At 41.6% G+C, this 23,010-nt stretch overlaps 2 protein-coding genes across 4 annotated transcripts in view; one reads left to right on the top strand and one right to left on the bottom strand.

Moving 5' to 3' along the window:
* Positions 1 to 5,680, bottom strand: part of drosha (drosha ribonuclease III) — a 177,703-nt gene extending 172,023 nt beyond the window's left edge. The window contains exons 1-2 of the mRNA XM_059945237.1: positions 5,503 to 5,680; positions 2,102 to 3,066 (exon numbers count right to left, since the gene is read on the bottom strand). Coding sequence (XP_059801220.1) covers positions 2,102 to 3,060 — 959 coding nt within the window. The 5' untranslated portion in view covers positions 3,061 to 3,066; positions 5,503 to 5,680. The remainder of the gene's footprint in view (positions 1 to 2,101; positions 3,067 to 5,502) is intronic.
* Positions 5,681 to 6,127: 447 nt separating this feature from the next.
* On the top strand, positions 6,128 to 21,822 carry c20h5orf22 (chromosome 20 C5orf22 homolog). Of its 3 annotated transcripts, none has more exons than XR_009507004.1 (9): positions 6,128 to 6,284; positions 8,007 to 8,152; positions 8,296 to 8,445; positions 8,968 to 9,448; positions 9,963 to 10,028; positions 11,318 to 11,439; positions 15,100 to 15,166; positions 16,411 to 16,499; positions 19,103 to 19,241. XR_009507004.1 is itself a non-coding variant. In XM_059945235.1 (9 exons), exons 1-9 carry the CDS (start codon positions 6,213 to 6,215, stop codon positions 21,713 to 21,715), a joined length of 1,356 nt encoding a protein of 451 aa, XP_059801218.1. In that variant the 5' UTR covers positions 6,128 to 6,212; the 3' UTR covers positions 21,716 to 21,822. The 3 variants fall into 3 exon arrangements, 2 of the variants coding, with proteins under 2 accessions (XP_059801218.1, XP_059801219.1); XM_059945235.1 differs by lacking the exon at positions 16,411 to 16,499 and adding an exon at positions 21,604 to 21,822 and having other exon boundaries at positions 19,103 to 19,242; XM_059945236.1 differs by lacking the exon at positions 16,411 to 16,499 and adding an exon at positions 21,604 to 21,822 and having other exon boundaries at positions 6,234 to 6,368; positions 19,103 to 19,242.
* Positions 21,823 to 23,010: the final 1,188 nt, after the last annotated feature.

Here is a 23,010-nt window from a genome sequence, read left to right as displayed (position 1 = left end):
AGGCTTTCTAGCCATTGCTCTCTCCTTAAGGCTGCATACATTTTCAAGGTTTCTGAAGCCACAAACGAACAAGCCCATGCGCCTGCCTGTGAGCAGACAGAGTAAACTGCAACACAGGGCTCTTAATCAGGTTAAAATCCAATGCCAAGGTCTTCAATCTTTTTGTGAAAAATCTCAGTACACAAAACTGAAAAAGGAAGAGAAAATACACATTCTGGTAAATATTATCAAAAGGTTGCCCTACCTCCCCATGTAACACAACAGATTAGTCATGTTTAAGGAATATGGATTTTAGCATCTTACCATCTGACACCTCAAGGACATCCTTAGCAAATTATAGCTGAAAGGAATACAGGTCGGCTTTCACTAATCTGGCACGTTTGGGACCTGCGGAGTGCCGGATTAGTGAAAATGCCGAATTACAGAAGGATCACATCAAGCAATAGCTAACTGCTTCATCATACCTTTAAAATAGCATGTAAATCTGTACAAGTTAGATAGTAATGAAACAGAAATATTAAATGAGTAGCAAGTGAAATTTTAATAAAGTAATATACTGTACAGGCACAGATAAAATAAAGGGTACAGGTAAATGTACAGGAATTGACAAACAGAACAGTTGAGCACTTCCGCTTCCAAAGTGAGACGTTTAATATACCTTCAGGCAAAGTTACATGTTTGCAAGTGTGGGGTTGACAGGATCATCAACATCTTCATCTTGAAAAGTGAGTGAAGCATCAGGAACTGGTGCTGAAACTGGCACAACAGTTTCTTCAAAAACCGTTGATGATGGTGGCAGCACATCTGGGTGAGCAGAAGCAGAAGCCGGAGAAAGGAGGTCTTCTATACGCCACATTTCACGTGACCGCCCGGCGGCCGGGGATTTGGCGCTGGGCTCTTCCCTCGCAGTTACTGAGGGAATCCTCGTTAGTTTCTTTTCCTCCAATTAGTAACATGCTTAAATTCAGTGGGTCGCCACATCTGATCTGAGGTCGTAGCCAGAAGAAAGTGGAGTGCCGGCTGAGCAATGCCGGAGGGCAGTGCGCGACTACCAGCAGGCAGGCGCGAAGGCAGACCGACCCAGTGCGCGCCAGCTCCCCCTCCGCTGGCGGGTGAGACGGGCAGGTGCCAGGCGGCTGCACCTCACACAAATGATGTTAATAAATGCAGGAAGACAAGCAGGAATCACCTGTCTGTGCTTAGAAGAGCACGCCAACACATGAACAGATCTAGCACAACCAAAACAATGCGTAGCAGATTGGTAGGGTGGCCAGGGAAACTTGAAATTACAGTTACGTGGAAAATTTAAAGTCAGTGCCGGATTATCAAAGGAACCCGATTACAGGTAGTCGGATTAGTGAAGGTCGACTATAATGGGTTTCAAAAATGGTATGAAAAGATGTATTTCTTAACTTAAGTGTTAGCTTGCACATATAATTTATCTAATCTACTCCAAATACTACAAACTGTGAATTATATAATCTGAGTTTAATAATAATCCATTTTTTAGTACATATATTGATTACTTTTTGTTTATTAAACCATTTGCTTGTTTATTTTATTTTGCTTCGAGATCCAGCACAGATCAGGCACTTCCGGTCCAATGAGCCACACGGCCCACTAACCCACCTCTTTAAACCCAGCCTCATCACAGGAAAACTCATAACAACCAATTAACCAAATAACCAGTACAACTTTGGAGCATGGGAGGAAACTGGAGCACCCGGAGGAAATCCACGTGGTCACGGAGAGAACGTGCAAACCTACAGATGGCACCGGAACTGAATTCTGGAACACCTCCATGCCATAATAGCATCGTGCTAACCACTGTTACCATGGCAACCAAGACCAAGATTTGTAAGACCTTAACTACAAAGGAGCTTCTTCAAAATATTTTAACTTCATTCTGAAACTAGCTAATTAACTGCATGGGGTGACTAAAAATCAGCAAACACCCTGTCACATCCCAAACTGTTTTAGAACCAATGATGTTTGGGAGATTGCTGCAATGGAAGAAGGATAGCAGCTAAACTTCACTGACGACTTCCAGCATTGCAGAAGCACCTCCTTTTAAAACCAAAGTCCAGTTCCCAGTCCTAACCTGCTGTGATCACGGTTCCTGTGCCGAGGCGGAGATCTTCCCCGTTCGCGACTGGATCTGCGGTGACCACTCTCCGCCCTCCGCCGCTCCGGGCTCCTTGTCCTGCGCTCCCCGCGAGACAAGGACCTGCGCCTGTTGCTGTGGCTCCTGTCATCGCGACCCCGGCGGTGATGCTCGTGGTGGCGGCTTCGCTCGGGCGAGCGCCGGCTGCTGGATGATTTCTTGGCGGGGTAGGGCTGCTTGTGGTGGAAGTGGTCGGGAGGGAGGGAGCCAGGGCCCTGCTGATAGGCCGCGGGTGCAGGGCCCTGCGGATAGCTGCTGGGGCTGGAAGTCGGGGGATAGCTGCCAGCATACTGCTGAGGGGGGTAATGCTGTGAGTAACCCATAGGGTATGGAGTCTGATAATTCATCTGCTGGGGTGCGACGAGGGGTGGAGGGGGCTGGGTCGGCAGCGACGGGATCATGTGGTGGAATCCAGCTTGCCTATCAGGGGCTCCCGGGACCACGGTTGCTGCATTTGGCAAGGGAGGCGCCTGGGTAAAACAAGGCAACCCAGGGAAGCCCTGGCGCACCGGTGGGCTGGGAAAAGGAGCTCGTGGGTGCGCGGAGCAATCCTGGACGGCATTCTGACGCGTATCCACATCACCGGCCTGGGGCATGCTGGGGGGGTAGGGCATGAAGCTAGGAGGAGCGTACGCCGTGCTTGGAGGGTTTGGAAACCGAGGAGGGGGAGGCGGAGGGGGAGGGGGCGGCAGAGGCAGTGCTGGAGGGGCGACCTGCTGCTCATAGGGGAAGAATGGCGGGGGCTGCTGTGGGTGGGGAGGTTGAAAATTTGGAGATTGGTAGCTCTGTTGAGGCATTCTGGCTCCAGAGGTCCCCCTACCTCGAGGCCCCCCAACTTTAGGGACAGTGCAATGGCCTGTGTGCGTAACTCCAGCTCGTCCTGGATGAAATGACATGATTTCCTTTAAAAAAACACAAAATTAATTATTAAAACATAATACATCAAGACTAACCAGATCTTGATTTAACACATGCACAATGTACTTCGACGTCCAGTCCACACAAATTCTTAAAAGAAATAACAGAAGAGACTGGCCCACACTACAACAAAGATTTACAATGATTTAAAGGAACACTCCTGTTAATCCATTGACTTTTAGAATACCATGAATACAGGAATGCCAATTGGCCAACTGTGTCTATGCTACTCTAGTAAGGCCGCATCTGCGGTATTGCATACAGTACCATTATAAGAACAAGGCTTTGAAGAGGGTGCAGAAGATGCTGCCTAGATTACAGGGCATGTACTATTACGAGAGGTTGGACAAACGTGAGTAGGTTTCTCTGGAGTGGTGAAGGCTGAGGGGAGATGTGATTGAGGTTTATAAGGTTATTAGAGATACGGTTAGAGTAGACTGACAATATTTACCCCCCCCCCCCCGGTTTGAAATATCTAAAACCAAAGGGCAAGCATTTAAGCTGAGAGGGGATAATTCAAAGTAGATGTAAGGGGTAGTTTACTGTTACACAGAGAGTGGTGAATGCCTGGAATGCGCTGCCTGGGATAGAGACGGATACATTACGAACTTTTAAGAAAATGGAAGGATATGAACACTGCATGGGCAGAAGAGATTAGTCTAGTGGGAATCTGATTACTAATTGGTTTGGCATAACACTGTGAGCCAAAGGCCCTGTTCCAGTGAGGTACTGTTCTATGTTCCCTCTTCCAGAGCTTCTCAATGCTTTAATCCCCTGACCCTTTCTCCACTGCCTTCTAATATTTCTCTTCATCATACATTAACAAAATACATTCTTGAAGTTTTTGTGTATGCATAGTTTCCTATAAATTCTATCCTACTTCCTTATTTTCCAGTAAATGCTGGCAAGAAAATGAACTTCAAGGTATTATATGGTAACACCAATATACTTTGATAATAAATTTACTTTGACTTTGACAATGGAATCTGCCATCATCAACATCTGCAGATAATACATTTCAGATACCAGCCACACTTTATAATCAATGAAGAATACCCAAGTTGCCACTTCTACTGTAATATGGGAATCACAGAAGCCAATTTGTGACATACAGCGAGCTCCTGGCAAACAGTAACATCACAAAACCAGATGGTACGCCTTACAAATAATGAATGAGGTAATATTGACCAGTCACCAAAAACACCTTTGTTTTTCGTTGAAATAGTGTCTCAGGATCTTTCACATCCAACTACAAACAGAAAAACTATCAAGTCAGACAAGATCCTGCCACAAAATTTAAGACTGAACAGCCTAGTAACTAAAATTTTATTAATACTTAATTTTTGTTTTGTGCCCAGTGTGAATATTAATAGGTTTATCATTGTCATTTTAATTTCTTTACTTTTGTTTAATTATCATGAAATTGACAGCACTGACTCTCTCCTTTATTTGGATGTCCAGTGGTTTCCAGATGTCCCAAGAGTAGTACCAGTTAGCAAAAGCATCACATCCAAATTAACAGTCTCCAGATGGTGACTGAGAGAAGGAAGGAGATCAAATGATTGTACCTTTAATTAACAGTACTGGCTGAGACAGCTTAAGAACCGAACTTTGTACTTTTGTCCGATGTCCACTTCCATATAAAGGACAGAAGGATCTACCTTTTAAGTTTTTCTACAGTGGATAACTCAACTTAATACTTTGAATGGAGAACTTGCTTCACAACATCCCACTATAACCTGCTACATATACTTTTAAAAAAATGCTACTGCTGAACGCCATTCATTCCAGCGACCTACAGAGAAATGTCAAAGTTTTCCTAAAATAAATATGAAATATAACTTTATTACAATGAAGCTATTTTAAGGAAACACTATTCAAGGTTGCGGATCGACACTGCATTAACAAAACAGTATTAGCTTTATATTACATGAAAGTTACTGTTTTCTAAATTAAAATACGACTTAGCTCTAATCGACTAGTAATAAGTCATGTTAGATTGCAAAACCTATTTCATTTGTTTACTAATCGATTGTTCTAAACATGAGGCTTTGAAATAAATGGTAGAAAATGGCAATCACGCTGCCCGACCCCCAAGAAAGACCGTTTACTATAAATGGACGGGGTTGAGAAAATAATAATAATGCAGGAGACAAGAAGAAAACGATCATGCACGTAAAAAGTGTTTTACGACCTCAGTGCCAAATCAGTTACTTAACAATGATGCATTATTTTGAGGAGCAGGCAAAAGCAGCAGGTAGTCTATGCAATATTAAGCCTCCTCAAAATAAATCTATGTTCTTGAGTTTGTTTTTAAACATGGCCAGGGAACTCGGGATAAGTCGTCTCCTGGTCCAATTGCTTTACACTCCCCACGTTTATTCCACCTGTAGTTGCATCGCGTTGTGTGTTCCCCTTACCTTAAAGAGATTTCCTTATCTCTAAGCACCACAAATCAATGCATTACTCATGAAACGGATTTTAAGGCATTAAAATTACATATAATTTTGCAAGTGCATGCTGGTGCAAAATTGCTACAACTGTTCCGGTGCTTCAATCACAGGAAACAGATGCACAACCATTGAATCTCTCGGAAGTGCCGCCCATCATCTCTCCCTATTGGCCACAAGGCGGTAATTCCGTTTGGGGGAAACAATATTTGTTTTCATTTTCCCAGTTTCCGGGTTTCCTGTCAAAAGTAAATATAAAAATAGTATCTTGTTTATTTTTTTAAATTATAAATGGGGACAACAAGTTGGAAATATTATTCTGCTCTGACGCATGGACGGGAAAATATCTTGGTTAGAACCGGGGAAACTTGAAACGATTTAGATGGAAACACTACTTCCCGCCTCCATAAGTATATACTTTCCACAGCACTTTCTCATGATAAAAGACCGGTTTCAGAGAAAATTTATTTCATATAATCTTTACACGAGCTATTTTAGACAAACACGCGCGGATTGCATTTGTAACAGCACGGGCCGCTTATGGGACAGGACCGGTTTCTGTCCAATCAGAGGAAAGGAGAAGGAGTCCGTCGCGATTTCTGCTTCCCCCGGAAGAGAGGGAGACGGGAGGAACGGGCCTGGTGCTTGACATCAGCCTCTGCAAGCAAGCGACCAGAGCCATGAGCAGCACCGCCGCTTGCCTGCGCTGTTATAAAGAGCTGCCCGTGTGGATAGTCGAGGATCATCACGATGTAAGCGCAGCTCGTATCGAACGTTGCCAGGGTATTTAAATTCCATTTGGAATGTAGGAATGGAAGTCCAGCCGGAATGCTCCCGTATGTTTTAGTCACTCCTCTATCACCTCCACAAACTGCCGAGGCTCACGCTTAAGCACGTATTTCGGAAATTACTGCACTGCCTGTGTGGTTCGACTTTCCGACTCTTGCAGGTGGATGTCAAAATAAAACATGCCATCGCCCAGAAAGGCGTTCAGCTTGGTGTTGACTGGCAGCTATCTTTACGGCATTAATTTATTATTTGACACCTTGCTGCTAGTGTCCTTGTCGTTTGCAAAAAAAAATACGAGATGTTGCTCATCAGCTTGCACTTTCGCCAGTAAGTCGAGAGGTGGCAGATGTACTCCAGAAGCCACTCCAATAACAACAAAAACAAAAGGCTGATGCTGAGCTGCAGGAGCGTTGCATTGTTCAGTGTTATCTTTCAAACAGGATTTTCCATCTAGCTGCTTGCTGTCTGCCTCTCAACTGAATGTCAAATATTCGATGGCATTTCTATAACTAAGAGCAGGGCAGATAATCCAGTATTATGGCAAATCCCTAAATTGGCATAATAAAAAAAAACAAGCATCCTACATTACAATAGGTGATGACACTTATAGTAAGTGTTTCACTGGTTACAAAGTGTCACAAAGTCTACATTTTAACTTTACTGAAACAATTGCTTGAGTTCTCCAATAATCAGGGCAGCTGCTTACACACTTCCATAAATAGTAATTCCTACAATATTTGATGGATTAATTGTTTTAGAAGATATAACTGAATTTGCATCCCACAGTTTTCCATGTCATATAGCTTTATAGAGTGAGTTAGTTCCTCAGTAGTGTTGTTAATTTTTAAGGATTATACCAGCGATTTCTGAAATAATAAGAATGATAGAGATAAGGAGAAACCAGATGAGAGACATTGATGAGTCAATAGCCTCAAAAACTTCATTTTGTGTTGCTTTATTTGCTAATTCTATAGAATAGTAACCTTTTTTTAAATGAAATGTGAAGGATGTTATCTGAGTATTTGGGGAGTGGGGTAAGGTAGGGGAGAGAAAAGTCTTGTAAATTTTCTGTCAGAATTTGGTTTATCAGCTTAAATTGAGAAAGCTCATAATGTATTATCAAGGTATCATTATCTTTAGTCAGCTTTAAGCTTGAGATTGCCTCTAACAAAGTGAGTTTTGGGAGTTTATAAGAAATATATATTCTGGTCTGATTATGATGTGTAGGTGGAATATGCAGTAAAACTATTTCTCATTTTATATAGGAGTTAATTTCTGGACAATACACAAATATCTGAAGTAGCTTTGAGGGTAAGGCAGTATTTATGAGAGGGAAATAGAGTCAACATTTCAGGTTGAGATCCTTCATTAGTGTCTATTCCCCTTCATGGATGGAATACCTCCCAAGTTTTTTGTGTGTTGTTCCAGATTTCCAGTATCAGCAGTCTTTTCTGCTTCCAATTTCTAAACAATGATTTGTTACTTTATAAATCCAAGTGCCTAGACATAGTGCACTCTGGGGCTTTCAGTATCAGGCATACTTTTCCATTAAAGTGAAAATTAACTTCATTAATCAAAGCATGCTCCAAAGAGTCAATAGTGTAACAGCAAAAATATGTAAATTAAATATTTGTAGATCAACATTACTGTATCAAAAATGTCTTCTGTCTTCATTATGTTTACAGGTGGTGCCTTGCATCTATCGAGCAATTGGTTCAAAGCATTTGCCAATTGAAAATATTACCCTGGTTCACTTGGATTCGCACCCAGACCTCCTGATTCCAATCGACATGTTAGCTGACAGTGTGTTTGATAAAGAGATACTTTTTGGGTAATGCAAGCAAATCACTTTGTATTTAAAGATTTAACCAATTTATATTTTCTTCTTCATAAAATAGAATCTTCTATTTCTAAGTATTTTGTGTTTTGGATGAGTAATTTCATTTCCATTTCTCCACACTTCTCTTCATCCAGAGACTTGAGCATTGAGAATTGGATCATGCCTATAGTTTATGCTGGACACTTCTCGCATGTATTTTGGCTTCACCCATTCTGGGCTGAGCAAATCACTGAGGGAAAACACAACTTCTTCGTCGGTAAAGATCCCTCAACGAAAACAATCAGGTATTACAGAAATCATAATAAGAAATCACAGTGTATCAGCAAGCATTATGAGACAGAGAGGTATAGTGATCTGTGCTGAGAATAGTGGGAAAGTTAGATGCATTGTCTTGGCAGATTAAGCAGAATTGGGAATGCAGATAAACAATTATCACAAATTAATTTAACAATTATTACAGTCACCTCTGTTATCAGATCATGGAATTCCCAATATGAATTCCTCTTGCCCTTTTGCGCACGCATACTCCTCTCGCACCCCTTCCTCCTCTCCCCTCATAGCTCTTCCTCACCTCTCGCTTCCCACTCCTTCATCCCCTACTCTCTCCCCTCTGCCCTGTCACCAACCCCACTCAAATTTAAACCCTAAAATATCTGACAGCGTGTAGTTTTTAACTATGTGATTAAGCAAAAACAAAAGTATGAGGTTAAACTCAGTTCCAATTCTACACATAAGGAGACCTTCACAGCACAAGATAGTTTCTTTTTTAAACTGATTGTTCTTACAGTGATTCTTTATCTGGTCAGGGTTACGAGTACGGAGAACTACTTCCTGAGTGATGGGCTCTATGTCTCGGAGGAGCTGCTGGAGAACAAGAAGGCCCTGGGTCTGCAGGTCATCAGAGTAGGCTCAACAGAGTCAAACAGCAGAGCCTGGAGGAGGGAAACTGGAGAATCGGTTGCCAAGAAACCAAAGCTGGACCATTCAGCTAGAAAAGACTTATGTGATTCAGTCTGTCCCACAAGCTCCAGAGTGACTGCTCCACAGGTCAAAGACAAACTTAGCAATCATTGTACAGGAACAGGATCAGCCACTGCCATTGAGAGTGCTTTTTTGGAAGCTGGTCAGCCGTGTAAAGCAGCGCCAACCTGTAAGATTGAACAGCATCACCAGGATGAAACGGTTAAGGATCTGCTTCATGTATTGGAAAAACAGAAAGCCTACATCCTAGATATTGACTTGGATTTTTTTTCGGTTAAAAATCCCTTTAAAGAAATGTATACAAAGGTGAATTTTTTTTCTAGCTTTGATCAGTTTTCCTGTAACGTTTCTGTGCCCATCTTTCAAGTACAGAGGGAGTGTAGTGCTGTTGGACTGGCCACTCTCGGCAAGGAATGAAACTGATGGGTCAGTGCCCATCTCAGATTTAAAAGATCTCCATGACACTAACTGGAGAGCAGGGTGTTCTCCCTGATGTTTCAGCTGATCCTACCTGTTAATTGTCATCACTTGATCTGCGCATTATCACTATGTGCGTAGTGTATATACAGGAGCCTACTGAGTGAAAATTGGCCAAGTTTTCTAAATTATAGTGACTACACATCAAAGCTTTCATTGGCAATAAAGCACTTGCGATATTCTCAGGTGTTGAAAAAAATCTTCAGAAATGTAACTGTCAATGTTAATGTGATCCAAGTAAAGGTAATGTTTTACCTCAAGAACTTCTAACGGCTTTTTTTTTGGCTGAAATCCTTGCCAGTATATAAATACAGAATCAATTTTATTTTTTTCCCCTTAACAGGATGAATATGAAATTCTCAAGCAATTGTATAGTTTTACCACGCCTGATTGGGAAGGGACAGATGAGGTACGTGATAAACAAGGCATGATACTATTAGTTTTTATTTATTCTCAGGATATGAGTTTTGCTAGTTAGAGCATTGATTTCCCTGTTGTCCTGAAGTTTGTGACCTGTTTGGCCATTTCAGAGGGCAGTTAAGAGTTAATCAAGTTGTGGCTCTGAAGTCCCACAATAGTGAGACCAGGTATGATGACAGATTTCTTTACCTCAATGATCCAGTTATATCAAGGTTATTGTTATTGATACTAGCTTTTTAATTACTTCAGTTCACTTTCCCAGCAGCTGTGATTAGATTTGAGCTTCAAATCAATATTCCAATATTCCATTCATTTGGTAGTCTTCCGTATTTTGTAACAAAAGGCAACAGGAAATTTATGTCTCTGAAACAGATTAAGAAATTGAATTAAATGTTTTCTTAACTGCTTCAGATTCTAATTAGCTTCTTAAATCTAGTCTCTTAAATGTCAGTTGTTGGCAAAAAAAAATTGTCATAAACCTTACTATCAGGCCAACCATTGCCTTGTGTATTTAGTCTGTATGCTAATACAAACCATGAAGTTATCATAGAAGCTGTTTTCTCTAAATCCTAATCTCAATTTATTCTATATTCAGAGTTATTTTCTAATGGAATGTGTAAATGTGTTTTATAGTTTAACTATAGAATTGAAATACATATGCTGTCTTGTCTTGCTCTATTTCTAATGGTGGGATTGCAAATAAATTATAAAATTTTATTTTTCTCTGTATCTTGGAGGTAATAAAAGAGACGTTTTGCTGTGTTTGGACAGAAGTTAAAATCTTGTAACTTGTAACTGAGTTTAATTGATATCCAAGTACTCTTGGCACAAAGTGAGGTGAGAAGGATTGGTCATGGCACCAAAGCAGCGTTTAACCAGCTCGAGTTTAATTCAGAAAATGTCCAGCTGCACCTCATCAAGTTACCCTTAGATTATGGGACTTATGGAGAGTGTTGATGTATTATTGTGGGAGAGTGAGAGAGACTAGGACCAGAGGGCACAGCCTCAGAAAAGAAGGACATCGCTTTAGAATAGAGATGAGGAATATCTTTAGCCGGAAGGTAGCGAATCTGTGAAATTTATTGTCACAGACATCTGTGGATGCCAAGCTATTGGATATGGCCTCCCATTGGCCTAATTCCATCCCTATGTGTTATGCTCCTTTCTTGCAAAGTACCAAATTGCCAGATTTATTCTTTTCACATTGAGAATGAGGTGACTAGAGGTTCAAGTACTGTAGTTTAAAACAATACCGATCTGCACATTTATTGTGCCCAGGAGGCCATAATTGATTGTGTGGAAGCCCGGACGAGGCAACTGGAAGATATGGAAGCAGCATTTGCAGATTTGTGCGATGACGACAGTGAAGAGAACATAAAGAAGTGGTCAGCAATCCCTGGGTAAATGAAATAACTTTTATCTATGGCACAGCCTGTGGTTGTTTCTCTGTCAAATTTAGCTAAATTGCTTTTTTATTCTATTGCTTGCTCTTAATTCTCCTACATGAATCTTTCTCCTTCTGTTTCCTGGTGTCAGCTGCTCGTCCCCTGTCATGCCCCTCCTTCAAATATGCCCCACCTTCTTCTGTGACAAGTGCAGAAATCAGAGGATTACTGATTCAGTCGTCCCTTCTCCTGTGCAACCCTAGTTCAAGCTTTCAGAGCATTCTTGCCTCTAAGTTAGATGGTTATGTGGTCAAATTTCGTTCCATTACTCGAATGCAAAGAAAAAGGCTAACACTTGGGTACAATACAAGTGTGCTCTGCTCTGTCTAAGGTACTATCATTCAGGTGACACACTAACCTGAGGTGCTGTCTGCTTGCAGCTGGTGGTAAACTGATTGTTGCAAAAGACCCCTGGCGCTATTAACCCATAAACCCATGAGATCAGTTCTATATTTTCTCCATTAATTACTACATTTCAGAAATACTGTGTTGACAATAAAGGACTTAAGGACATCCAGAAAGAGGCTTTAAAGATGCGACACAAATGCACAGATTCGTTTTAGAGTTAGAATTGCTTTATTACAGTCACATGTACCAAGGTACAGTGAAGAGTTTTGTGTACTGTGAAAAAAAATAGATCAATTCATTACACAGTGCACTGAGGTAGTACAAGGTAAATCATTGATGGAATGCAGAATAAAGTGAAACAGCTACAGAGGAAGTACAGTTCAAGTAGACAATAAGGTGAAAGGTCATAACAAGGTAGATTGTGAGGTCACAAGTCCATCTTATTGTATTAGGGAACTATTCAATAGTCTTATAACAGCAAGGTAGAAGCTGTCCTTGTTTTTACACTTTTGTGTCTTCTGCTGAACGGGGGAAGAGAAAATATACGGTGTGGGTGGGATTTTTGATTATATTGGCTGTTTTAATGAGGCACTGAGAATTTGGTGCAATTGATCTGTACAGGATTTGTCCCAGATGTATGTGTTCTTGTTCCACCTGCATCACCACAGATTTTTCAGCATTTCTTTCCTGTTATTTTCAATTTATTGTTTTGATTTTGTGCTGAAATCTAGAATTCCCTACAAATGAAAACATTCTCTACGTCTACCCTGCCAAACCCACTCACCATTTTATTGCCTCTATCCAATCACCTCTCAATTATTGATAAGAATCTGAAATATAGGATTTCCCAATGGCCAATCATTTTAATTGCTTTGCTTATTCCCATTCTGCCACGTTGGTCCATGGCCTCCTCTTCTAGCACAATGAGGCCACACTCAGGTTGGAGGAGCAACGTTTCAAATTCTGTCTAGGTAGCCTTCAACCTGATGACATGAACATTAATTTCTCTAACTTCGGGTAATTTGTTTTCCTGCTCCTCCTATCCTTCAACTCTCCATACTGGCCTCTTATCTCTTCTCACCTGCCTATCACCTCCACAGGTGCCCCTCCTTCACTTTTTCCAATGGTCCACTCTCCTGTCCTACCAGATTCCTTCGTCTCCAGCCTTTGGCCTTTTCCGCCTATCGTCCCACCTTCTTACTTCGTGCCCCTTCCCCCACCCACTTAGCTTCACCTAACACCTAGCTTTTTCTCTTTACCCTTCCCCCCCCCCTTCCTATTCTGGTTTCTTCTCCCTTCTTCTCCAGTCCCGATGAAGGGACTCAACCCAAAACGTCCACTGCTTATTCATTTCCATAGACCTGCCTGACCTGCTGAGTTCCTCCAGTATTTTATGTGCATTGCTCTGAAATATAGCAACTGTCTTCTTGTTGTTGAAGTTTGGTTATCCTTTTGCAATGTCCCAAACCCTTCACAAGCAATAAAGCAAAAAAGTATTTTGTTAAACAGGTAACAGAACAGCTTGGTATTTTTCCTTAAATTTAGTTAATTCTAATTTTGTTCAAGATGGTTCAATTTAAAAGAGTGCCGGAACACAAGATATATGTCACTGATGTACTCAATTTTAAGGGTGAAAAGATTGGTTAAGGACATAAGAATAGGAGCAGGAGAAGGGGAGAGGAGGAAGTGATTTTTTTTCTCTCTTACTATTCCTAATCTCTACCTGGATGTATTCAACATTCTGCTGCTTAGATCATGTATCATCTCTCACTATATCACCCTGATCTTATCCTTAATTATGCATGCTAGCCCACCTCCTGTACCTTCCTCAAGATTCAAGTTTTTCTGTCATGTGTACATTGAAACATACAGTGAAATGAGTCATTTGCGTTAACAACTAACACATCTGAGGGTGTGCTCAGGGCAACCTGCAGGTATCTTTACATATTCAAGGACCGACATAGCATGCCCACAGTGCTTGGCAGAACAACACAAAACACAACAAGATCAAAACAAATCCCATTCCCCCACCCACAAACACACATACACAGTCCTTTAAGGCCTCTTTCTTCTAGTGGACTCGGACCTGCAGACTTTGAGCTTTGACCTCTCCAGCAAACTCGCAGAGAGCTGCACACTTGGCCTCAACTTGCGGACTTCTGAACCAACCCGGCCTTTGATCCTCAGCATCGCCCCCAGGACACACTTATCACTGAACAGTAGGCCTCAACTCTGGACCCACGAATGCAGGGATGGCGAACGCTAGCCCTCAAACTCCAGCTGCACCAATTTGCAAACACAGGGAGTCACTTGTTCCTCCTGCCCACAAGGAACTTGAGACTCTAGAATCCACCTGAGGTGGCCTTTGTCCACTCTCTGCCAGCTCAAATCCAACATCTGACCATGGATACCCTACATTTGCGTCAGCTGCATTTGAATGTGGAGAGGAGACTTGGACTCCCCCTGACCTCTAGTTCCCCCTCATCCCTGTCCTGACCCCTAACGCTCCTCTTTGTCCTGAGAACTATCCTTGTGAACCTAAAAATCAATTTTAAAAAACATCTAAATCTGAGCTGCAACTCAATTGAGGTCGCAGCTTGACGCCATCTTACAGTTATTCCTTTTTTATTCTTCAGAAATATCTGAAGCTTCTTGGTGTTTAATTCTCAACCATCACCACCCTGCTGCTACATTTTGGTAATGACTACTAAATCATACCACTTTATAGTGATTTATGCCATAATTTCAGACCATGTCAGATAAAGTGCCCATACAAGCATTGTCCTTTTAGAATCTCGTCATCTTGCTGTCTTTTACAAGATTTTTGGTCATCGATAAAGGAATTTTAGTTTAAACATAGAAGCACGGTGCACAAAAAAATAGGAAATAATGTTAAACATGAAATACTGGTTGACCCCAACTGTTGACTTTAGAAATTATGTGAATGCTCTTGAAAAAAAATCGATTAAAGAAAATTAAATGTTGCTGAATTTGAGCTAAATTCTTCATGAATTTAGTATTAGATGAACAGATGAATTTCAGTATTAGATGAAACTATAATCCTACTTTAGGGAAGGAAAATACTTCAAAACTCAGTTAATGAAGGTCAGACAATAGGACTTGAGGAAAATATTGTGTAGTTCACTCTTCCATTTCTATATCTTGTGCTTGCTTTTCAGAACATTGCATTATTTTGATTTGTTTTCCAAAAAGTCATTGTGGCATGTTACAGTCATTGTCTCACTGGAGTTTGGACTTTGTTTGTAGAATGGAAAAGCTTGGAGAGCTTGTGCTCAGCCTGAAGGAGAGAATGGGAACACCTGACTATGAAATGGTAAGTTCAGCCACATCGATCTTCAAACCCACCTCACTAGCTAGGGAACTTAGCTTTGGTTAATTAAAGTAACTGAGAATAAAATGGTAGGAACACTGAATCTCATTTAGGGAACAAAAATACCACCTAGTTCAGTCACATCTTCGGGGGAAGAAATCAGTCTTTGCCCCATTTATTTCCCACATGCCTTCAGACCATATTAGGGTGTGATTGTCTCTTCTGTTGTTCTCTAAATGGCTTAGCAAGCCATGCAGTTAAAGAGGCAATTGGGCACAAGCATTGAAAGCTGGCTGCCTTCATCTTTCTGATAATTGTTCTATCATCCTTGTTGTAAGACTACTGAAACCAGAAGACATTTAAATTTAACTATTCTCTTCATAATAAAGGTCTTGTGTGGGATCACAATCCATTTTGACTGAACTGAAAGTGAAGAAATATTTTGCATAATTTTTCATTCTATTGAATTAATCTCTGTCGAAACACACAATACAGAAGGAACCCATTCAGCCTGTGGTGTCTATCCTGAATATTGGTTATTAATCAGGAACCCTGATCTCTCCCCATAGTCCTGTAAATAGCTTCCATTGCTATATTGTCTTGGGAAATAATCAGCTTTGTTCAGATTCAGCCTCTCAGCTAGTGCATTCCAATCACAGCTTGTGTTTTAAGCTGAAGTGAACCCTCGTGTCATCTCTGAGCCTTTTGCTAATTCCTTTAGTTGTGCCCCGGCTGTTGATGCTCCAAACTGAAAGGCAGACATATGAGTGAAAACTTAAGCACAAGTTTTTTTTTGAGCAGCTTCTTAAAATCTATATCTTTTTTCAAGCTTTTACCCTTATCTATTTTAATGTTCTTTATCGATTAGGAGCAGATTATTATTTGGTCCTGCAAAGCACCTGCTAACATGAAGGTCTGTCAGAAGTGCTGTATAAATGTAGTTCTTCTTTTTTTGTAATTTTTGTTTTGAAGTTCACCATCAAACAAATTTCCATAAGATGTAGTTCAGATACTGTACATATATATCATATATTCATATTTGCCACAAAGCTCCACCTGAGGTATACACTTTTAGAGAAGAGAGGAAAGAAAAAATAAGCAAAAGGAGAAAACTATGTGCAAGTAGGGAGAGATTTTTTTATAACATATTCATTGATTTGTGAGAATAAAATCAGGCCTATGAGATGTTATGTAGTTAAACCACTTTTCCCACTATGAATCAAGATGTTCCAACATATGATTCACAGATGCTGTTATCTTCTCCATTTTGTGAATGTCCATTGTAATTTCCATCCATGCGTTTAAAGTTGGGCTCTCCTGTGATAACCATTTCCTGGTAAGATTCTTTTTACCAGCCACCAGCAATATATTCATTAAATATTTATCTCTTTTCAACCATTCTTGAAGTATATACTCAAAATATACAGTCTTACTTTCTAAGGGTATTACACATTTTAAAATGTCTTGTAGTGCATTATGTATCTCACTCCAATAGTCTTTGATAACGGGGCAATCCCAGAAAATATGATAATGGTTTGCATTTTGATAATGCCAAGCTGTGTATGCCAGCAGAGATGCCACCACTGGAAAAGCCCTCCCCACCACTGGGCACATCTACATGAGCACTGCCATAGCATCTGTCATCAAGAACCCCCACCAGCCAGGCCATGCTGTCTTCTCTCTGCTGCCAATCAGGAGGAGGTACAGAAACCTTGGGTCCCACGCCACCAGGTTCAGGAACAGTTATTATCCTTCAACCATCTGGCTCCTGAACCAGTGCGATTAACTGATCACTAAACACAACCTATGGACTCACTTTCATGTTATCTACAACTTATATTATTTGATTACTTCCTGCCTCAATCGTGTATAGAATGGACAACAGGCTTATCATCCTCGACCAGTTCAAGGCCAAGAACAAGGCCAGTACCACCACGGTCATGGAGTTTCAGTATATGATGACAACATCATTGCCGCACACTCTGAAGAAGATCTCCAATGTATCCCAGATGCCTTTGTCAAGGCACATAGAGCTCTGGGGCTTGTTTCAAATATAAAAAAGACACAGGTCCTGTATCAGCCACCTCCCAGCCAACCGTCTTTCTGCACCTCCATAAAAGTTGACGATATCACCATTGAAAATGTAGACTCTTTTCCCTACCTTGGCAACATTCTCTCCTCAAAAGCAGATATCGACTCAGAGGTTAACCACTGCCTGAGTAGTGCTGGTGGAGCCTATGCAAGATTAAGGAAGAGAGTCTTTGAAGACCACATCCTACAGGTCTAAACGGAACTTTTGGTCCATAGAGTAGATGTCCTTCCTACATTACAATATGGAGCTGAATCTTGGACCAACAACATTGGACACCTGAAAGCCCAGGAACACCACCACCACCAAAGAACATTAGGAAAGATTTTGAAGAACAGCTGGAAGGGCCGACGCACTTATTGCCAGCATAGTGAAGGAGGCCAACATGAACAGAACTTCCACCACGATGCAGCAACACCAGCTCGGATGGACAGGCCAGGTCACTCGGATGCCTAATTCGAGTCTCCCCAGACAGATCCTTTACTCCCAGTTGAACAAAGGTCAGTGAACCTCTAGCGGGCAAAGGAAATGCTTCATTAAAATCAGCCTGAAGAAATTCAACATTACATCTGAGAACTGGGAAGACATTGCACTCAGTGCACCTGGAGGAAATCTGTTCAAGAGGGAGCAGTACTACATGAGAGTGACCTGTGCTGTACCGCAGAGAACAAGTGGCAGCTGTGAAAGGGGAGAACAAACAACTAACACCCCCGAACACTAACCACGGCCATTATTTACACGTGTCCACACTGCACCAGAATATGTGGATCCCTGACCAGCCTCTACAGCACCTGAGGACCCACCAGTAGCCAACTCCTTGGGGGAAAGTCTTATCAGCTCAAGCGATCACACTACTCCTATGTTTCTTTTTGTATTTGCACTGTTAATCTTCTTTGGCACACAAGTTGCTTGAGTATTGTGCGGCCATATGGGATCCCCATCAAGCTAACAATAAGAAGTCCATCGAAAAAATCCAACGCTGTGCTGCTGGCTTTGTGCTAAATGATTACAGCAGGAAATCCAGTGTCACCAACATGCTCTCTAATCTTCATTGGGAACCACTTGAAAACCGACGTACTAAACTACAGTTAATCTCCATTCTCAAAGAAGTTCACAACATCACTCCATCAGACATGCAAATTCATCACAGGGTCAGTTCAACTCGACAGCAAACTGGACCTCACATACTGGAAACCCCTTCATTCAACAAGATTTGCTACCAGTACTCCCTCTACCCAAGATCAACAAGAGAGTGGAGTCTTCTGCCGCCAGGCCTGCGCAGTATTTCTGACATTAATATTTTTAAAGATAGACTCAATCAAATCAATTTAGGGGATCTAGTCAAAAAAATTCACTTTACAATTTAACTCTCATGCTGTTCATACCGACTGCACATTGTAACAGCCGTCCGGCAGTGCTTGCACAGTACCAAGCAGAAGCAATCTTTGTGTGTAATTTTTCATTAATTCTATCATATTTCTTTGTTCTACTGTTAATGCCTGCGCAAAAATTAATCTCGGTAGTATATGACAACATATATGTACTTTGAACTTTGAGCTACTGAATTTGACCCTGTCCCCTGCTAGGTCTCTCAGTAAAAGCCTATCATCTCTCGCCCCATCCCCCACCGTTAATTATAAGACCAGTTTCAGAGTTTTCTCTGCCAGATTTTAAAATAAGCCTTTTCCCTCTTCCTGTAATACAGTAACTACCTCATTTATTCACAAGGTGGGAGCAGTTATGTTTGTGGTTCAGCTGTAAATTAAAGTTTGCACCTGTTGCATCTAGTTTATTCCTTCTGCCTGATTGTTTCAGCTTGTGTTGACATGTTGACTGCTTCTTGGTTTCAGGTTCACCAGGCAGGTCTGACCTGTGATTACTCAGAGCTCCCGCATCATATTAGCACGGAGGAAGAGATAGATAATCTCATGTCATCTGTGAAACAGCTGCTTGAAACATTACCAAAGCCAACTCTGATAACAATAGCACGGTATGAAAGTTACTTCAATGCAGCACAGGGTTTGAAACATAGAGATTTATGCCATGATTTTGGCTCTTATTCAGTCTGTGAGCACAATATCTTAAAGCAGGTGGTGCTGGATTGGTGGGAAATAATAAAACTGTCCTCTACAGGAGCATGCATTTACTACACCAGATAATCAGTGGTATTGCTTAATGCTCTGTGTCCTCTTCACAGAGATGAGCTTCAATCCAATGCTGACTGAAGTATATTGCACTGTTTGTGAGGTTCCATGTAGAGCTGCCAAAATTTCCATATGACATTACCAACAATTTAAGGATTCCTGTGCAAATGCAGAATTTTTAAACTAAGCCAGAGATTTCCTGGCTACTCTTTGCTTCTGAACTTGGCAGTCAAGCACTGAGCAGGAACTCACTGAAACTCCCCAGAGTTACACTGAAGAATTTGGTCGCAATCCTGCATCAAGTCAGACTGGGTGCAAGGTGGTGATTTCAGGGCCATGGAGAAGAAAAGCAAGAATAAGATGGTTATTTTAATTATGTGTATTTAATTTAACTTTTAATCAAGTGTTTTAATGTTTTCCTTTGATCTTGCATATTTTATATTATTTGATTTTTAAAGTACTTTAGACATTTTTGGAAGTCTTTGGGCAAGGGGGTGGGTGAGGGAAACTGACAGCTTTGACAGATGGCAAAGAGGGCAACAAGACTTAGAGTTTTATCAAAAATTTCCAGAGGCAGTATTTATGGAAAAGTGAGAAAGTGAAAGGTGAGATTCGGTGACAAGAAGAATATTAATTTCTGCCAGCTGCAATAGGATCCCAGCAGCAGTTTCATCTTCCCATTCCCACCCCCATTCTGTTTCTATAGGAACTGCTCCCTCCCTGGGTCATTCATACTCTGGCACTTTCCCCGGCAAAAGGAGGTGCAGCATTTCTCCTTCCACCACACAGGAACCTAAATAGCCCTTTCTGGTGAGGCAGAGGTTCACATTTGCCTGCACAAATCTCGTCTTCTGCACTTGGTGTGATCTCTTACACATAAGTGAAAGCCAAGTATACTCAGGGAACTCATTCAGCAGTACATCTTTCCTTTGCAATACCATCCTGAGCCCCTGGTTACAAGGACCTCATATTTCAGCTCCCATTTCTACTCACACTCCAACCTGTAAGGTTCCTGAACCATCGTCGATAATTTCACTCACCTCAGCTCTGAAATGATTCCACAGCCAATGAACTCACTGTCAAGCACTCTACAACACATATTCTCAATAATATTTGTTTTTTTTTTTAATTTGCTCAGTTTGTCTTTTGCTCATTGGTTGTTTGACAATCTCTCATTCTGATCCATCTAAGTTTTCCTCTCCCCCAACTGGTTCCATCTGCCATTTCATTGCCGGCTCTCCTCTCTCATCCTCAGTTGTTTCCCCCCTGCCCATTGTCTGTCCCTTATCCTGTCCTATTTATCAGATTTCAGCATCTGTATCCTCTTGTGTCTCAACTTATCACCTTTCAACCTCTAACTCCATCTCCACCCTCCCTTCCCCACCACGCTTCCTATGCCCCTTCTTCTTTTTCCATCTCCTGCCTGTCTCTACCTATCAATTCTCAGGCCCAACCCTCTCCCTCCTCTGTCTCTCATCTCCCATCTCCAACTCCAGCACTAGTCTCCGTTCCTGGCTCCATCACCCTATCGCCCTCACTTCATCCGGTTCCACCATTCACTGCCAATCCCTGACTCGCCCTACTCACCTCTTAATACTGGCACAGTCCCCTCGGCACTCTTATCAAATGTGTGAATCTCAGTGCGAAATGTTGCTTATCCCATTGACTCCACAGATGCTGCTGAACGTGCAAAGTTCTTCTAGCAGTTTGTTGCTTCAGAATACAGCATCTACAGTGTCTTTTGTCTCCAAGACAATAATCTTTATGTAAAATCTGTTTTCTTTTCCCACTCCACAGTTGCTGCTGACCTCTTGACAATTTCCTGCAGCCCCTTTTTATAGTTACTTTGTCATTGATTTCATTGAAACATCAGTTGCCCACTTGCCTCCACAGCTGCTGCTCGACTTGCTGTCCCTTCAGTATTTTGTGTTTGCTGCAGATTCCAGCTTCTACGATCTCTTGTGCCTCAATTAATCCAAATGTCTTAGGTGGTATTTGCCCTTAATGCAAAATGTAGATAATTTACAGAGACAAGGGACAGCAGATACTGGAAACCTGAAGCAATACAGAGGCAAACAGTGGGTCTGGCAGCATCTGTAAGGGGCTGGGGGGGTTAAGATCATTTATAGTTAAGTAAGTAACTCTTTCAGCCTTTCTGTAATTCATTAGATGCTCATTCAATAACCCAGGCACTGTTACTGTTTCAGGTCCAGCTTGGATGATTACTGCCCTTCTGAGCAGGTGGACTCCATACAAGAGAGAATGTTAAAAGTGCTGCAGACCAGCTATGGGTCTTTAGATGTTCACCTGGAGTACTGACTGTGTCCAGTTTCCCTGTGCTCTTGCTGGAATCACCAGAACCAGATTTCTGCTAAACTGATGGAGCAAAATATTATTTAAAGAATAAATCCTAATTTTTTTACAACTACTACTCGTGTAATGCTTTTCTAACTCTTCCTTCAACTATGCAATTCATAGTGAATTCTAAGGGAGAGATGATTTAATGTGTTGTGCAACACTTAGTGGCATGCTGTGGCTGACAAAAGGTATTTGTTTATTTTCTCAATATAGTTTTAATTTTACTTATATTTGGAAAGATCAAATCAGTGGCTTAAGATTTTTTGTCACACGCAGATCAAAACATACAGTGAAATGTGTTATTTGCATGAACGGCCAACACAATCTGAGGATGTGTTGGGGGCAGCCTGCAAATATCAATGTGCTTCCAGCACTAACATGACATATCCACAGTTTACTAACCATACGTCTTTGGAACGTGTCAGAAGAAGTTGGAACACCCAGAGGAACCCATACGTTCACGAGGAGACGTACAAACTCATTCCAGACAGCATCTTCCTCTTGTCTGAGCCAGTACACCCTAGGGTTAAGTCACATTCCATGAATCTGAACAAATGAAAGAATCTAATTGTACTCAGTGGCCACTTTATTAGACAATAGACAATAGTTGCAGAAGTAGACCATTTGGCCCTTCGAGCCTGCACCGCCATTTTGAGATCATGGCTGATCAATTACTATCAGTACCCTGTTCCTGCCTTGTCCCCATATCCCTTGATTCCCCTATCCATAGATACCTATCTAGCTCCTTCTTGAAAGCATCCAGAGAATTGGCCTCCACTACCTTCCGAGGCAGTGCATTCCAGACCCCCACAACTCTCTGGGAGAAGAAATTCTTCCTTAACTCTGTCCTAAATGACCTAATCCTTATTCTCAAACCTTGCCCTCTGGTACTGGACTCTCCCAGCATCTGGAACGTATTTCCTGCCTCTATCTTGTCCAATCCCTTAATAATCTTATAATATGTTTCAATCAGATCCACTCTCAATCTCCTTAATTCCAGCGTGTACAAGCCCAGTCTCTCTAACCTTTCTGCATAAGACAGGTACAGGTGTGGTCTTCTGCTGCTGTAGCCCATCCACTTCAAGGTTTGACGTGCTGTGCATTTCGAGATGCTGTTCTGCACACCACTGTTGTAATATGTGGTTATTTGAATTACTGACATCAAACCAGTCCATTCTCCTCTGACCTCTCTCACTAACAAGGTTTACTTGACAACAGAACTGCCACTCGCAGGATGTTTTCCCACCATTCCCTGT

Source organism: Hypanus sabinus, chromosome 20 (assembly GCF_030144855.1).
Source record: "Hypanus sabinus isolate sHypSab1 chromosome 20, sHypSab1.hap1, whole genome shotgun sequence".
Lineage (NCBI taxonomy): Eukaryota > Metazoa > Chordata > Chondrichthyes > Myliobatiformes > Dasyatidae > Hypanus > Hypanus sabinus.
The sequence above is the reverse complement of the archived record's forward strand: the minus strand, read 5'-3'. Positions and strand labels throughout refer to the sequence as shown.

Bases quoted from the DNA above. Each gene is read 5' to 3' on its own strand.
- c20h5orf22 (XM_059945235.1), top strand. From the start codon at position 6,213: ATGAGCAGCACCGCCGCTTGCCTGCGCTGTTATAAAGAGCTGCCCGTG. The intron at 10,029-11,317 runs GTACGTGATAAA...TATTGTGCCCAG, and splicing joins ATTGGGAAGGGACAGATGAG to GAGGCCATAATTGATTGTGT. The intron at 19,243-21,603 runs GTATGAAAGTTA...TTACTGTTTCAG, and splicing joins ACTCTGATAACAATAGCACG to GTCCAGCTTGGATGATTACT.